The sequence below is a fragment of the Drosophila hydei genome, unplaced genomic scaffold, assembly GCF_003285905.1.
Source record: "Drosophila hydei strain 15085-1641.00,03,60 unplaced genomic scaffold, DhydRS2 tig00000250-arrow-arrow-pilon, whole genome shotgun sequence".
NCBI lineage: Eukaryota > Metazoa > Arthropoda > Insecta > Diptera > Drosophilidae > Drosophila > Drosophila hydei.
Window position 1 is genome coordinate 1,747,756 of NW_022045696.1, and position 18,405 is coordinate 1,766,160.

General features: G+C 44.2%; 1 protein-coding gene across 3 annotated transcripts in view; it reads left to right on the forward strand.

The window, feature by feature from the left end:
* LOC111602064 overlaps positions 1 to 18,060 on the forward strand; it is a 60,313-nt gene extending 42,253 nt beyond the window's left edge. For all 3 annotated transcript variants that reach the window (XM_023318978.2, XM_023318979.2, XM_023318980.2), the window contains 3 exons: positions 6,102 to 6,523; positions 7,424 to 7,672; positions 16,653 to 18,060. In XM_023318978.2, the coding sequence (XP_023174746.2) occupies positions 6,102 to 6,523; positions 7,424 to 7,672; positions 16,653 to 17,651 (1,670 nt within the window). In that variant the 3' untranslated portion in view covers positions 17,652 to 18,060. The remainder of the gene's footprint in view (positions 1 to 6,101; positions 6,524 to 7,423; positions 7,673 to 16,652) is intronic.
* Positions 18,061 to 18,405: the final 345 nt, after the last annotated feature.

The window sequence follows — 18,405 nt, forward strand, 5'->3', positions numbered from 1 at the left end:
ATTGCCGAGGGCCTGTGTCCATTAATTGGGTAACGGGTGGGGGCTCCAGTCGCCAATATGCTGAATTGTAAGTTTTGAATCGCCTCAAATATGACTTCTCCGCGACGATTCGCACTATTGCTTCCCCAAAATGGGTGCCATCCATTCCAGTCGCCGCCGATGAGGGTCTTATTCAACCTTTGGCCTAGAACCTGTTCCATGTGATGATCACACAGACCAGTGTTTGGCGGAAGATAAATTGACGCAACTTCGATCGCTCCAATAGACGTAGGCAGGGTGATGGCTGAGACCTGCATTGTTGCGTTGCAAATTGGCAGTAAAGGTGTATGCGGTATTGTTGCTCGTATGAGGATTGAGGATCCACCAAAGCAGTTTGCTCCTTCACCATGAGCCTGATAGTGTTCGTATCCGAAAATTTGTGTAGTGGGGCACTCATGAGTTTCTGTTATTAACATTATATCTATGTTTTCTTGTGAGAGAAACGCAGCCAGTTCCTGAGTCTTGTTTCTCAGGCCATTGGCGTTCCAGATACCCACACGTAAAGCCATTATTTGTAGGCAAGCTTGGTTATGATGGCCATTAAACTGTTTAGCATGGTTGCTTGTTGGGATTGTACTTCTCGCATCGCTTTGAGCTCGGCATTAATTGCGTCAAACTGACGTTGTTGTTGCTGAAGCATTTCAGTGAACAAAGTGTCACTTGTGGTATTCTTATTTGACGGTCCACCTCTAGCGGCCTGTGCGTAAGAAACACCACTAATAGGCGTTGCAAAGCTCGTGGCTTGGGTAATGCTCCGGGGCCTTGTAATTTCGGAAGCAGTACTCGGACCCGTAGACGGTGTTTGTGTGGGACTCCTTTTTTGTGCTGGGGATTGCAATTTGCGCAACCGCTTGTATACTTGGCAGCCCTTATAGTTGGCTGGGTGCTGTAACTCACAGTGCACACAAGTTGGTGCCTGGTCCTTTTCGCGGGTGCAGTCTTTGGATGCGTGTTTCCCGGCGCAACGCACACATCTGGGAGCTTTGTGGCAGTAGCGTTGTGTGTGTCCAAATTCTTGACAGCGATGGCATTGTGTCAGGTCGTTGTATCTTCTTGGCAGTTCCACTGTGCAGCGTTGCCTGCAGACAACTCGAATGTCCAAAATTTCTTTGTTGTTGGGGGCCTGAGCCACGTCAACAAAAAATATATTTAGCGGTGTTTTGTCCATACGGCTCAGTGGGTTGTGCACATTTGTAATTGTGTGGCCTTTGGTTTCCAATTCCTTTTTAATTAGTGTTGTATCAGTGCTGGAGTGAAGCCCTTTGAACACGACTCTATATGGTTTGTCCTCCTTAAGCTGGTAGCAGTGGAACTCCAATTCCAGCTTAGTAAAGTGGTCTATAACTCTGCGATAGTCCTCACTGCATTGGGTTAATACACCTATGTTATTCTTCTTTGGCTTAATTACGTATGATTTAGCATCAATTACTTTATCTATTATCTGTTGAAGTAGGGCCACAGACTTGATGTTTGGACACCATATGGGGGGCGGACGAGGTTTCGGTGTAGTTTGCTGGTCGGTCAATACTGGGGCTTCTGGAGCTACAGGTGATTCGCTGTAGTCTTCATCTTCTTCTACGAGCAGTGAAAATCGATTTTCTGATATTAATGCTGCATTGCTGGTGCTTGGTTCGTCGAAGATGAGCCTTTTCTTGATGGTTTTTGGTGAATTTGGCTGTTTACGTTTCGTGTTTTTGTTGTTAGTGATGCCTTGCACGGAGGCGATATCTATTTTTGAGTTTATTGGCATGATGGAGGCTTGCCTATTTGCCATCACAACGTTAAGCTGGGCTTGCATTTCTGCATTTACCTTTACAGCTGTAGCGAGGTTATTGACATTAGATGTCATCGCGGATTGTGCTTTTGAGTGCAGGCGCACTCGCGCCAAGCGACGAAATTTCGTAAATTGCAATTAAAGCAATTGAGTTACGCGGAAGCAAGCGATAAGAAAACGCTGCGTGTGCGGTTTTTGTTGCTGTTGCGTTGAAGAATGCACCGCAAAGTTCTATTTTTAGAACTCTGCAGCAGTAGAGCTTAAGCGAAGGCTGTTCGAATTCACGTCTTTACAGGTCGAACAACTGATCGCGATTGAGCTTAGTTATAATTAACCAGCAAACATTACCTTTCCTCCATTCATCACACATCATCAAGCCATTGCCAGCGCTATTCGAATCGTGAGTATCTCGGGCAACGAGTACGTCCTCTCGGCCGCAAGAAACAACATAGGCGAGGCATGCCCAATCGAATTACATTTGCAGCCTATTTATATTGATGACCACGCCCCCACTAACGCCTTTGCCAAAAAACAAAACGATAACAAGAACAGATCCCAATACTTTTCGCTGCGCCTGCTGCTGCTATTGACGTCAGCTAAGTTGATGTGAGAGATTTGCTCTCACCTCGTCTTCGTCTTCTTTTTCATTTTTGATTGATTTTGATTCAATTTTATTTTGGGTTGCCTTTAAGTTGCGCTCAGTTTGCACTGTGGGAGCTGCTCTCGATCGAGCTTGACCAGCCGATACCCTACAAAGAGCAGCAACTGCATCCAACGATGGCAGAGCCTTCAAGCGACACGGACCTTCCAGCCAATGCCCCTCTACAGGGTATGCGAATAGAATCAATATTTAATATAAATGCATGCCTGTTAAGCAATGCGCGGCTGTTTTACCTGCGACCAACGGCCATTCGAATTCCAATTCCGTTTTGCGATTCCTGCTGCTCCCAATGCCTGCCGTCTGCCTGTTTTCTATTTCCTTTGAGTTCTTTAATTTTTTTCTGTTTCTTTTTTGTTTTTTGGTTTTTATTTTTTTCAATTGCTGTCGGACCCTATCCTTGGATGCTTTCCCGCCTTGCCTCATTCCTTCAATTGTCTTTCGGCACTCGCAAGGTAACCGAATTGAAATGAATACCTGCGTAGTACAGCCCGGAATCGCCCGAAGGACGGACCCTACCGGACCGCAAGTTCATAGACCAGAAACGTTCAAAGCTCTGTGGGCTTTCAATTGGAAATGAGCTAATGAGAAAACTGCATGCTTTTTAATAACTTATTGTTTTATTCCGTACAATACAATCGGGTCTTAGTATTTTTAAGTATATATGTATATATTCGCAAACACTATGTTGCCTGTTAACAGTTAATATCATTCGGAATAACAATGGATATGGCATATTCTGTTTAATAACAAATCCCCTCGCTCGTCGACCAGTTGCCCGCGGTGCGGCACATCCTGTGCGTGTGCTCAAGTATGAAAAGAAGTGCGCTTAACGGCCGCCTGCGGCCGCTCCACTGGAAACGGACCAGCTGCTAGTCAGCCAGCGCCGCAGCCCCCAAGCGGCTGTCGGCAGTAACAAAGTGGCACAAAGGTGAACCCCGACAGGAGCCGGTCCGCCAGCCTAGTGGCCCACACAAATCGCTGTTTGCTCCATTGTTTTGCTTTAATTATGCGGCCCAAGTATGAGGACTGCCCTCGTTATGGATCATCTACCTAAGAATTGCTGGTTTTTTTTTTTTTTTTTTTTTTTTTTTTGTTGGTGATTGCAAGTTAAACGCACAGCGAACCGGTTCTTGAGCCGGTTTGAGCCCTGTTGAAATGGTAAAATCAACCAATTGTTGCGAATCACTTTCAGCTGGTCTCAACACGGTTCGGATTCGAGTTTTAAATGCAGTTGAACACTTCGCATCTCCTTCATCCTCCTCTTCGCATCTTCGCATCGGCTTTGCATGAAACAGGCCCATGTCCTTGAACGTGGCCCTGTGCAGGCATACACCAATGTTTAATTATCAAAGGGAATCGGATAATGAAATATTGCGTCACATTATATTCAGATTCATGCCATAGCCTGTTGTTTCTTCCATAACTGAGTCACAACACATTGTTTCCATTGATCCTGAGTTTCAAAAGTCATCCTAGAATCCCTTTTTAGAACTCATATTCATTTTCCTTACACTCATTGGCCGAATATTTTTTGTATAGCAAAAAGAAATTTTGATTCATTTAATTCCTTGCCGTTCCCATTGAAGCATTGCACTAGCTACATATATCATACATGATCTATGATATCCTCGGGCCATAAGATTCGTATCCCATTCCATTCCCATCTAGAAAGCGACCATCGCCAACAGCTGTTTCCTGTGCTTTGTACATTTTCATTTGTTACTTCCGACAAGATTCTTTGCATTGGGTACTTTTTTTATATAATATTCATATACAGCAGGTTTGCAGCTTTCAATTTAAGAAGAACAAACGACTCACCGCCAAAGTTAATCATGCTTTTTTTTCAGTGTGCAATTTGATTACTGAATTACTGAGGTCTATGGGGCATCACTGACTCATATGGACAAATATGCTTATCAATTCTAACATTAAAAAAAAAAAAAACAAAACAAAACCAAAACCAAAAACAAAACGTATTCCTTTGTTATATGTTGTGTTGTGCTTTGATTAACGATAAACGATTAACGATTAACGATTAATGATTAACAATTTTCGATTATTGATTTTCGATTATAGATTTTTGAGTTTTGTTTGTGATTTGTGATCTTTGATTCATTTCGTTTTCTGATTTATTGTGCGGCGCTGTTTGTTGTGAATGTCTTGCTTATGCTTATCGCACTTATCGCACTTATCATACCCAGTTCGCAAGCGCCGTAAGGTTCTTTGAGTCGATCCCTCTGCAGCACAGGGCATGACGTTAAGGCAGATGCGGAGGCACAGGCAGAGACACATTCACAGAACCAATTTTCTGACCAGATATACGGCACGCATGTGGCGCAGCCTTCGCTGCTGCTGTCTGTGCAACTCGGTGCGAGGTAAGCGGCACGATTCGTCCCTTTGCCACAGTGTCCTCCGATGCCTGTCCAAACATTCAGTTGTCGTGTAATAACTTGTATTGTCCTCTATGTTTTTCCTATTTTAGTATCAACGTATTGATGTGTCTCCACTTCGTTTCAGTTCACCTTCAGTTCAGTTGCTGTCTTGCTGTCTCTGTTTGTGTATGTGTGTGTATGTGTGTGCGAGAAAGTGTGTGTATGCGAGTGTATGTCAGTGTCTTTATAAATATATATAAATATAAGCTTAATGGTAAAGCCGACTGAATGTCGTTTGCCTTTTCATTGTTGTCGCTTCATGTCTTTAAGCTTTCACTTATTCATATTCATGTTTTCCAACTTTCGCTATTTTTATCACTTTCCTTTACGTCTCTAACTTACTCTATCTCTCTCTCTCTCTCTCTCACTCACTCTATGTTTGTCTTCTGCTCTATCCTTGCCTACCTGTCTTTCTATCTCTCTCACTTCCAACATCCACGTTCCTCTCCTTCTCTCTCTCTCTCTTACTCTTTCTTTGCCCGTGTCCTTCTCTCTCTCTCGCACTCTTGCTCTTTCTCTCTCTTTATGTTTCGCATCCGCTTTCTTGCTACATCTATCCCAATTCATTGTGTTTAACTTTAAATGTTTTTTGTGTGCCGCTTGAGTCCCATTTTCTTATGTTCCTGTCAAAGTTCATGTGAGATTATCTTTTCAATTGATGGAATTGTCAAAATTGACGGCAAAATTGCATTTGACAGCATTCGATGGCCCAAACAGGCAGCTCTCTCGATTTTCGGCAAAACTTTCGGACCTCAACGTGCTGTTGGGCTAGGCTGAATAAGCTAGCTTCGACAGCATGTTCTAATAGTGCTTGACAGTTGCAACATAAGAAAAAGGTTTCGGAGCGGCCAACCGCCTGCAGCAGAAGCTCACAGCAAGCATTGGCAGCGTTGGCTGCATTGGCAATGCGCGCATTCAACCCCATTTGGCCTTTTATTCGCTTTCGGACGCTGACGGACGCCGACCCAACCGCAAAATTTCATCAAAATTCACAATTACCGATTAACGATTAATATTTAACGATTAATGATGACCGATTGCAGCTGCGCTTCTTATGAGCTTAGCGAGCAACGGCAGCAGTTCTATCTATCTCTCTTTCTCTCTCTCTCTCTGTCTTTCGCGCTCCCTCTTTCTGTGCATCAGCCACCTAATTGGGCCCTACGGTCCCGTTCCCCACTCCTGCTTTTTGTTACAGCCGACAAGACGGATGAAAAGTTCCATCGGCGGGCCTCCGTCAAGATGGGCGTGCGGGTCATCTATCGCACCGACGTCTTTCACCATCATACTGCGCCCGAGAACTTTGCCGCCTTTGCCGGCCAGCATTCCAACGCTTCGACCCAATCGCCGCCGGCCAGTGCCACGCCCCCTTTGACTAACAGCGACGGCCACGAGCAAACACCCAGCACTAGCAGTGCAGGCGGCGGAGCAGCAGGAGCCGCCGGAGGAGGAGGCACAGGTGCCAAAAGCAAGTCCAAGTCGGAGCGCGGCGAATCGTTTCCCAAGCTGCGCCTCTCGCCCAAGTCTTTTAGGTTCAGCGGACGCTTTGGTCGCAGCAAAAGCGAAATCGAGCGGTGCCCCAACGACCCATTCCATTGCTACAGCAAGTCCTTCCAGGAGGTAAGTGCGCTTACCGCAATATTATTACGCACCTAAAGTTAGATCTAAATTATAGGCAAATGCATTTCCTAGCCAAAGAGCAGGAACATTTACGTTCATACTCATTCAGGCAGTTGAACAAAGTATATTCGTTTTGTCGAGCAAGGATAGCCAAGCTTTGCAGCTTAATCATTTAGCCCCCCCCCCCTCTTATAAATTAGCTGCTTCGTTCATTGGGGCGTGGCTAATTGTTGCTAAGCAAGTATTAAGCAGTCGACTGCATTCGACTCGCTTGTTGATTATTTAGCTAATCAAATTTGCAATTATATACTTTAAGTTATTTGACCACAGACCACAGACCACAGACGCAATGACTGCAAGCTAATGAATTCTTTACGCAGCACCTGCTAATTAATTAGCCCAACAGGTGAAATGAAAATGCGCTCTTTATGGCACTGCAAATCGCTAGCAAAATGTAATTTATTTTCAAAGGCGCCAGAAGTGCACTAATCGGCTGTTGGAGAGGTCAATTAATTTTGATATAATTATATTTGCGACCTCAAACGGCGCGCATTGCTTTGATCTGTGCAATTAATTTGTTTGCATCGCTGACCGAAAGGCAGGTGGCTTCATAATCCAGCTGGCCAGCAGCTTAACTTTGCCCCATTGAGCAACAGGCCCCACAATAACATAACCCGATTTGTTTCCCGTTAATCCACTAACAAATGATTTTGTTGTGCGGCACATGCATTAATAGCTTAACGGTTGATTTGTAATAGAACACGCACACACGCACACACACACACACATGAGCTTAACAAATCAATTATGCAAATATTAACCCAACACACACGGAGGTTTTTTAAAAAAATGATTTGCTTTGTGGAATTTGTAAACTGGATCTGATTGTTCCCTTGGCAGCACTGCGATAACACCGGCTCCGAAATGCTACCACCCCATAGCAATGCCGGCGTCACCGGCGGCATCGGTGGCATCAGCGTTGGACCTTGCGGCGGGCCCCAGGGCGCCGTAGACAAGCCGTTTCTGCTGCACGATGGACGCGTCGGCTTAAGGGCCAGTCTGGACAAGGGCTGGTACACGCACGGCGAGGATGTCAATGTCACGGTCAACATACGCAACGATAGCCGCAAGACGGTGCGCAAAGTGCGGGTAAGTCGATAGCTTAAGCGTCCGTCATTCACTCCAATCGGTGCTGCCCTCGTCTCGGCCAAAAGGCTTAGCATTAAATTGTTATTCATATGAAGGAATTGCAATTATATGCGTAATACAACTATGTTTTGGCTTAAGTCCTGGATGAATAGCTTGGAGCACTTACGATTTCCTTATCTTCTTCACAGTCTCCTGGACTGTTTTTTCCATCTGTCTGTCGCTCTCTCGCTCTCAAGCTGTAATCTGCATGCAATATAGCAGCTACTTGCCAGGTACTTGCCACATTTGCTGAGCTAACTGTTGCATTTCACTACAAGTTGTTGGGTCCTATGTCAGCTGTTGCTTATCTACCCCATGTTGCATGCAATATATCGCCTGCCACATGCCACATGCCATTGCTATTGTAGTTCAGTACTTACACTCGCGCAGCGGAAAGTATTAAATAAATTATGCGCAACGTCGTAACGAGAACATGAGTGGCAACATTAGCCCTCCATATTGTCTGTATGCACTCAAATAAACTAAGAGGCAACGAAACTCTATTCATGCCCAGCGCTGTGAAGAGCTGTCAGCTGCCCCATTTGCTGTCCAACTGACAGTCAATCAAATGGCAACGAGGCAGACTCTTAGAGCTTGCAGTCGCTCAATATTAAAGTTGCACTTTTGCACAATTGGCTTAGAGCGTAGTGCTCTCTGCAGCAACCAATTAGGAGGACTTTACGGCAGCCATTACCTTATATATGCCAAAGCGACGACATGGACAACGGCAAGAGCTTATTTCAATTTACCAACTCAAAAGAAAAGAATGTTTTTCCACTCTCAAGACTCTGCACTAAGACTGCCAGTGCTTGAACTGATTCTTTTGTGTCGGCCTCTGTCGAATGGCAAAGACATGTAAGATTCTCGTCTGTTGCTCAGTGGGCGGCTTATTGCGACAAATGTTTTTGCAAAAAATACTTGTAAGCGCCAACACACACAACCACATAAATAAATCATCAGTTATTTTGATATAGGTATGTGTGAAGTGTCGTATTAATATTATAAACACGTAGACTCACCACTTAAATCGACTGAGCACAAGAACAAAGGCATTTAGTTTGTGTTTGTTAATTAAGCTGCTATAGATTAAAGAAGTGTTCAATTGATTATTGTTGGCAGCTTTGTATACCAGTTTTGTATACCAGTTTTGTATACCAGTTTTGTATACCAGTTTTGTATACCAGTTTTGTATACCAGTTTTGTATACCAGTTTTGGATACTAGTTTTTTATAACAGTTTTTTAAACAGTTTTTATAAACGTTTTGTATAACAGTTTTTATAACAGTTTTGTATAACAGTATTGTATAACATGTTTGTATAACAGTTTTGTATAATAGTTTTGTATAACAGTATTGTAAAACAGTTTTGTATAACAGTTTTGTATAACAGTTTTATATACCAGTTTTGTATTATATTAAAATTGTGTATAACAATTTCGTACAACAGTTAAATAACTGATTTAGACAAGCCAATAGACTGCGCTTCAAAAAAATGCTTGACTAGGTAAAAGCTTAGATGGTTGTATAACAGCAAGTACGAATCGTAATCCTTAAACACACATCGATTGCTGATGTAGAACACTATATGTCAGTAAAGTTGTGTAACAGAAAAAGGAAAGGTAAAGTGATTGTGATTGAGTATGAAATTCACCAGGCAATAGATAGATGTAAAAAATGCCAAATCTCTGTGTAACTGTATAACAGTGGGATGCAATCAAATTGAAGTTGGACAAACGAATCGTAATACGAATCTTATACAAGAATTATTGAATTCCGAAGCACATATAAGCTGCTTACGCTGAAAACTTAATTCCTGTGCAGCTCTCCAACTTCCAATCCTGAGTAAATAGTCGAGAAAACAAAAGAGTATTGGCGCTGCGGTGTTATGTACACATGGCTTCTGTTAGCTATGGCGGACAGGGCAAGGGGTTGCGCAGTCGAGTGTGGTGTGCGAAAAGCAAAGTGCTGATTGAGCCATAAGCTCTTAATAAACACCCAACGAATATTACGCATACGTCGTGTGGACAGGCGGACAAGCAAAGCTGTTTATTTGTAGCCGGTGCGGTCGTTGCTGTTGCTTTAGCTATAGCTATTGCTATCGCTATTGCTGTTCCTGCTGCCTGCCACCGCACCGAAAACTGGCTGACAAAGCAAACAGCCCGCTGGGAAAACAGTTCAGAAACCGTTCTGGGTGGCCAGCTGCCACTGCAAATGTTGCCCACGAGCTGTGCGAAACGACGGCGAGGCTGAGCGGACACAAAGAATCAGCGAATGCAAATGACGTTTGGCCCTAGCATAGCAAAAATATAAGTACGGCCAAAGCACGGTGAGCATAGAATGTGCAATATCTGGAGTGTAGCCACTCAAGAAAATTCAAAAAGAAATCACCTGAAGAAGAAGCAGCCACAGCAGAGGCCAAAAAGGAAATAGTTGTGCGACAGCAGCCAAAAGGTTGGCAGCTAGCTTGGGGCTTAAGTAGAACTGGCAAAAGGCTCAGCTCGAGTGAAAATTGTGTTTATACATTTTATGGGTTTTACTTTTTAACACACACACATACACACACACACACGCACACACACAAAGACAAAGACAAACATATGTGCACGTGTGCCCGCAGCTACTTTCAACGAACTGGCACCCCTTTTTGCTTAAGCAAAACCCATCAAGGTTACCCAGACAACTAGTGAATACTTTCGCTCTCTCACTCTCTCTCTTGCACACACACACAGTCAGCTTTAATCACACAAGCACACACCCAATTTGTGTGTGTGCGTGTGTGAAGTGTATTAATGGCGAGCTTCGCCCACAAAAGTATGCTACAATATCAGATTGTCACTTTGGCAACAACTAAGGCGTGTGTGTGTGTGTCTGTGGCTATGTGGGCGCCTCTCCAGCTGCGGCTCTGCGAGCGGATTCTGCACAACTCAACTCAAGTTTAGCCGCATCCGCTCGCTTTTGGTTAACATTCTCGAGCCACACTTTGCATATGCCCTGCACACATTAAATGCAATAAGGCATGCCCCAATTGGGGTCCTTTGTGTAACAGGCCAACAAATATCACTCACGCTAGCCATCAATAATCGATAAATATCGATCTCCAATATAAGTAGACTATAAAGATAGTTAATTAAATTTAGTTAGATAATGAAGAGCTACAGTCTTCGAATGAGTTACACAGCAGACAGTGCGCGGTTAGGCTTCACTTGAGGATAAGAGGAAGATACGATTAAATGGCTTGCAAATCACCTGTGCTATGTGCTGCCGACTGTGGGAATGTTGCTAAGAGCAGCTAATCCCTAGGTTCAGAGTATTGTTGCATTGATGAATGCAGCTGCGACCGGGACAGCGAAAGCCTCGGCCCGTTGTCTGCTCTGTTAGATGTTAGCTCTTGCGTAAGCCTCTTCGTAAGCCTGCTGGGCACTCGATTCTCGACACGTGCATTGCAATTAGCCACTCTCATCGAATGACTTAAAATTGGCCCGCTAAGAGTCAGAAAAATGTGCCGTAAATTCGAGCCACGTCATTTCTATGGATGGCCAGATGTTACGTATACGCAATGTCAGCCAAGTCAGCTGGACTAAGCGAATGATGATTCAATTGTGCTGTGCACGCTGGCTCAGGGGAATCGGTGCGTGCACGCGCTGCTATTGCACTCGCTGCTTAGTATTTCATAGTCACAACGAGGACAGGCCACATAAACTAGCTTCCGGCCACTTGAAGCTAATACAAAATGCAAAAGCGTTGCACAGTCAACAGCGGAAACAGGGAGCAATATACAGCCAGAGACAGGGAGTGGGAGGGAGAGAGAGATAGAGTGAGCATTTGCTAAGTTATTGTGGACATTCGATTCAGAAATATGCCTAGAGAGACAGAGCCAGTAAGAGCGAAAGAAGGACTCTGCCTCGAATCGACTCGACTCGACTCGACTCCACTCGACTCGACCTGACTGTGTGGTGTGGCTAGGCGCCTGTCCAACGTTATTGTTTATATTATTATAGACACAGTATTTTCACAACGCATTATTTATTGATGAACAAATAGATAGATAGTCAGACAGACAGACAGACAGACCGACAGACTGACTGACTGACTGACAGATACACAGGCCAGCGGGCAAATGAAAAGTGCAAACAGTCGGACACCGAGAATCGAACCGGAAGCTAAATTCACATAGATGCACATTATAAAAATTACGCAATTTGCGAGAATCATGAAAATATTTATGTATAATGATGACCTCGGCACTAAAGAGGATTTAAATGCCTGCACAACAACAGCACAGTTTAATTAAAGCGAACACTCTGTCATTTCAGCTGCCAGAGTCGGGCTAATAGAACAATTTATACTTTATGCAAATTATTGATGTGTGACAAACTAATTAAATACATTTGCAGAGCGACGTTCATTTTCGAAACTATAATTTGATATGCAAATGTGATGCGTATGCAAACAATCATATCAATATTATTTTACAAATAAATTGCAAATGTTTCGACTGAACTTGACACTTGCAGCTCGCTGCACTCGTCAACGGCTATTGGGAAAAAATGGAGCTTGGAGCTAATTTATGGGAAACAGGTGGAAGTGTAAGGTGTGTGAAGTATGCCACAACAGACAAGTGCAATACATGCACTGATTGCCAGCCAGAAGTATCCATTTCCCATTTCCCATTTCTCGCATTGCCCGTGCGAGCGCCAGCAACTGCATGCAAAGTCCCTCTAATAGGTATTTCCATGCTATAAGTATATGCAAATAAATCTACATATAATAATCATATGTACATATACGTATATAAACATGTATTTATGGCTTACACGTATGCAGTGGCATGTGCAAGGCATTCAGAGTGATAGCGTCGTGTTTGCTCCGTTAATAAGCGGGCACTTTATGCCATCAGAGAAACATGTGTCTGGTTTCTCATTAATGTAAAGCATTTGCGAATTCTGTATGAAAGCGGATTACGACCGCAATTTTGTTCAATTACGTACACTCCATGTACAGCTATATAGTGAGAGTGTCGAACATGCACTTATCTAGTCTCATGGTCAGCGGTCGCTGGTCAACTCAATATTTCATGGGCCAGCGCCAAAAAAGTATGCTACAATTTCTATGCTGTTGCTCCGTACGTTTCGGCCTATTAAATATACATTAAATGCCCATACATTCACAAACACTTAGTATATTTACACATTTATATATATATATATATATATATATATATATTCTCTCACTATTCTCGTTCGTTGAGCTTTTATTGTCACAGCGTTCGCTTTCACTTTTGCTTGCCTTTGGCTCACTTCTTGGTTTTATACAATTTTTTACGACTCGTTTCTCTGCAAGTCAACAATGAAACTAAAAAGTTGAAAACCTTACGCACACTCGCACAATGACACACACACACACACCCACACACACACACACACATGGAGACTCAATTGTATATGCAACAATTTCGGCAAGCTTTCTGGCCTCAAGAGCTGCCTACACTGAGCAACAAGTTTCCGGACAATCGAGCTTGCGGTTGGCATGGAATGCGGTGCATAAAACCCATGACTGACTGATTCACTGACAAAATGACTAACTGACCGATTGTCTGACTGGCAGGATAGCAGGTTGTCTCACAGTTAGGCTGGTAGACTAACTGATAAGCAGCCAGAGGCTAGATGACAGTTAAGTTAACTGACTGACTGGTTGACTTAATTATTGATTGATTGAGAGTGATTGATTGACATACAAGCTGCTTGATTGTAACTGATTGAATGGCTGCCTGATTAAGCGATTGAATGACTGATTGACTGACTGTCTCACTGACTGATTGACTTACTAACTCCATGATTTTAAGTGATTGACTGATTGATTGACTGAGTTACTGACTAAACGCTTAATAGCAATTGATTGAACTATTGACTGACTGATTGACTGACTGATTGACGGACTGTTGACAGACTGATTGACTGACTGATTGATTGACTGACTGATAGACTGATTGATGAGCTTACTGACTGACTGACTGATTAACTAACTGATAGACTGACCGATTGACTGACTGATTGACTGAGTGATTGACTGACTGACTGATTGAGTAGTTGACTGATGGGCTTGACAGATTGCGTGACTGAATGCCTAATAGACGGGCTAACTGATTGATTGCAACTGACTGACTAGCTGACTGTTACAATGATTGGGATAATTGACTGATTGACTGATTGCCTGACAGTAATTAACTGATGTCTGAATAACTGACTGATTGATTAAAAGATTAACTAATTGATTGGCTGACCTAATGACTAACTAACTGCTCAGCTAACTGACTGATTGACTGACTTACTAAACTAAGCTAGCCTAATAAATAATTTATTAATTCAACAACTGCTTGTCAGAATAAATAAATAAATAATATACTTCGTATAGTAATATGGAAACGTATGTTTGACACTCGAATATGAGCTGGTAATAAGATTTATAAGATTTATAAATAATGATACGATCAAAGATAGATTCAATTGCCTCTTGCAAAGAACTTGAAGAAGTATGAATTCTTTATAAGATTCAAAGAATGCATATATGCATATGTATGAGGGACTTAATCAGGGAACTATTGGGCACATAAGATTACGGACATGAATATTAAATGGGGCAGCAGCCAGACCAAAAAACGGCTATGCATATGTGTGTGTGTGTGAGAACGTTTGTGTGTGCGAGCCAATTGTGCGAGAGGGAAGTCGCACAAGCGACAACAACTGCTCACAATTGAATGCCAAATGAAGTTAATATGGAAAAAGGCAACAAATTTCTCCGCTGAGATACATTTTCTCATTCCGGCAAGCAGGTGCTCATATACAAAGGTGTTTCCTTATCACATAGGCCAGATCGCAAGACGATGAATAGCTCAAAATTATTTTTATAAATATATAAAATTATCATTTTATTAAATTGGTTTTACAAATATATAAAATTATCATTTTATTAAATTGGTTTTACAAATATAAATAAATATAAATTATGCAGCAAGCCCTAGCCGTATCAAAAAGGGAGCGAGAGGGACAGCAGATACATAGAGACCCGCAGGCAATTGATAGTCGAATTAAATAGCGCTGAACAATCCAGCGATGACACCTCAGTGCCAACACCTTTGCAACAACAGTAAATAAAGGCATTTAGAAGAGTGTGCAAAGAGCGTTTTTACAGCCAACACAACAACATTTTCAGCTGTCAACCCATTGTATAACATATAGTATTTTTTATACATAATGCGCCATGCGCATTGCATTGCATCTTTTTTTTAATTCTATTTAATGAGTTTCATACTCGTTCACAAAGTGCTAGGAGTATATTGGCTTTGTGCTACGTTCGTCTTGCGGTTGCTGTTGACAACTGCTAAACAGTTGACATCATTGACGCAGTCTAAAAGTAAAAATTTAAAGTTATAGCTCGCTAGATCCGAAGAATATATATTTTAGAATAAATTCAGCTGCTCTTGAGCTGCGAACGAGTACTATGAAGTCGAGAACTTACGCGTTGTTGGTCGTTAAACAACAAGCTGGAAAAACACATATTTCTATAGAATAATATTTGCATGGCAATGCAAACCGATAATGTGTAAGCAGCTTGACCTCCGATTCCGCCCAATGCATTGGCCTCAAATTGAACATAAAAGGCCAAACTGTCAGAAAAGGTTTCACAACATAATTATAGATTAATTGCCATATCAATGAATATGGGCATGCTTCTCTAGACTCACAGGGGGCAATAGACGCATAGAATGTCGAGCACTTTGCTGTTCGACCTTTCGCTTTTGGCTGCTCGATAATTGCGTTGGCCGCCGGCAATTTGAGGATGCAACTGGATGCCATCTTTCAAATTTAATTATAAAGAAGTGAGCTCAACTAGGCGAAAAATGGCAAAGCAGCGAGTGAGCGAGGGGGGGGGGGGGAGTGGGCCTCGACTAAAAAGCAGAAAATTGAATTATTTTAAACAATTATCGGACATGCAAACACTCATTAAGCAAACTTTGGTGGAACTGCTCGTTACGCGCCAAGGGAACAACCTGTACAGCCCTGTACAGGCAGTGCCTGTTGCCAGGCATCCATCGAAATTTGCGTTCATATATTGGGCATTCACATGTGGACATTCCGGTCGGGCAGGCTGGCCCGACAAATGGGCCTCATTACAACTGAAATCGAAACAAAATGCAGCCCAAAATGGCAAATCAATTGCGGAGGTAGCGCAAAGGACATAATCCTGGCACGTCCCTGCGGCCAGTCGGCCAGTCGGCCAGTCCGGTCGGTGTCCGCATTTATGGACGTAATTGAGTGCATTACTTTTGATTGGCTTGTCCATAGATAAGGTTGAAGTAAGCGCGGGAACGCAATCAAATAATGCTACCATCATTTCAGCCAGCCCACACGCACACACACGCACACACACACAATGGACATGTGTCACGGAATCAATATGCTTTGTCTAGCAAAGGTATTCGCTTGGCTTTTCCATGAGCTTTGCGACTGTAACTCAGCTGAGGATTGTATAACTAGCCATTGGCACACCCTTGACCCCGAATAAGGATGTTCTTATTTATAGTCGATGCTGTAACCAGGAAACTGTTGAGCTTGGAGCAGCTGGTAGTCGATGTCAGTGCAGCTGCACCCAGCCTTACTTGCAGATAAAGAAATCCTCCATCTATACCAGTGGCCGTTGAGCTTGCCTATTCATACGCTCAGTTAGCTGCCCACGTAGGGTGCTCAAGGTTCGGTGTTCGCCCGCTGACCCTCGACTTTTGTGCGCCCTTGATATTGATATAACACTTGCGTCGCATTGACGCAGCCAATTTGATTGGCAGCCCACTGGCCTTGTTGGCATGTCTGGCCCAATGACCCTGTTATTGTTACTCTCTCTCACACTCACTCTCACTCTCACTCTTTCGCTCTCGCTCTCTTTGACAGGTCTGCGCCATTCAGCACGTGGACGTCTGCATGTTCAACAATGGGAAGTTCAAGAACGTCGTCGCCGACTCGGAAAATATTTCGCCCTCTGTGGACCGCACCGTACCGCCGGGTGGCACATTGAACACGACTGTGGCACTGCGTCCACAGCGCGGGCCCACCAAGAACTGGATCGCATTGGAGGACACGCTGCAGCGCAGCACCGAGCCGGATGAGATAACTGGCGCCATTGCTGCATCGGCCATACGCTCGCCCAATTTCGTTATGCAGGCCGCCCAGCTGCTAAGCGGCCATCCACTGGCCAGCCCGGCCATGGCCATGCCGCAGCCGCCCAACTCGGCTGCCCTGAGCGCAGCCACTGTCAGCAGCAGCGGTGGCAACGGCTTGGGCGACGATCGCAATGTCTTCGCCATTTACGTGTCGTACTATGTGAAGGTGAAGCTGACGCTGAGCGGCATGGGCGGCGAGTTGTCTTTGAAGCTGCCCTTTGTGCTCGTCCACGTGGATGAGTCGATGCGTCCGGGCCACACTTCGTCCACGTTGGCCGAGCTGCGTTTGGAGCGGCTAACACTGCAGGATGTGCCCGTTGGCCGCAAGAATGGTAAGCGCTTGTCCACCATGGATAAATCTTCGAACACCTCGCCGCTGCCATTCGGCGATGGTCCATCGACGAGTGCTGCGGCCGCTGCTGCAGCTGCAGTCAATGTGGGCGTCGACGACATCAGCCAACTGGACTGCATCGAGCCGGCCGACGAGGAGTTCAACATATGCGTGCCCGTGCCAACTGGGCCACCGAAGCAGAGCTCCAGCATCCAGAAGCGACGCCTGCAGCGCAGCGAGACCTTGGCCAGAGACATCGATGATACCGAGGAGCCGCAGGTCGAGCCGCAACAGGTCGAGCAGCATGTCGTCCAGGTGCACTTGGAGCAACATCGCGAAGAGGAGCGCCAGCAGCCCACCACCGAGACGGGCACCATTCCAAAGACCACAAATGTCTGATTCTGATTGTGGTCTCAGATGTTTGCCAAACGCAAGAAGCCGTAGGAGCAGGCAAACGTTGGCCGGACACAGCCCAGAAAAGGTCAAAACGAAGTAGAGAGGAGAACACGACGAGTTACAACAGGAAGAATTTGTGAGCACGACGAAGATGAAGATGAAGAAGACGATGAAGAAGGCGATGACGAACCAGAAGATGATGATGATGATGATGATGATGATGATGACGATGATGATGATGACGATGACGATGAAGAAGAAGAAGGTATAAGTGTATAATTGATGCGAAAGCGTAAACGATTCAGTTTTGGTTTCAAAGGAAAAAACGATTTCACGATTAGCATAGGAGCCCCCTGGATAGCGGTTAGGCAGGCACAGGGGGCGGTGGTGGTGGTGGGGTTTTTTTGGGATGTCGGAGGGGGTGGGGGTGGGGGAAGGGACGTTGGAGCTTATTGAGAGCGGCCAACGAGTGGAAAGTTAGTTTTAGTAGATTTTTCGACAACACCGTTGTCAGGGTAGCAGCTGCAGCAGCTGAGAGGCGATCCATGGAGTGGTATGCAGCCACTAGGTGAGGCAAGACATTTTGATGGGTGGATGCGTCAGGGGCGGGGTCAATCATGATTGGCGCCACAAGGCACGAATATAGTTAGGTATCGATACCAATTTACTCAATCGAAATGATTGAGAGCCAACGGCAAGAGGCATTCAAAAACGAATGCGAATTTAAATGGAAAATTTAAAAATGAAAAATATAAAA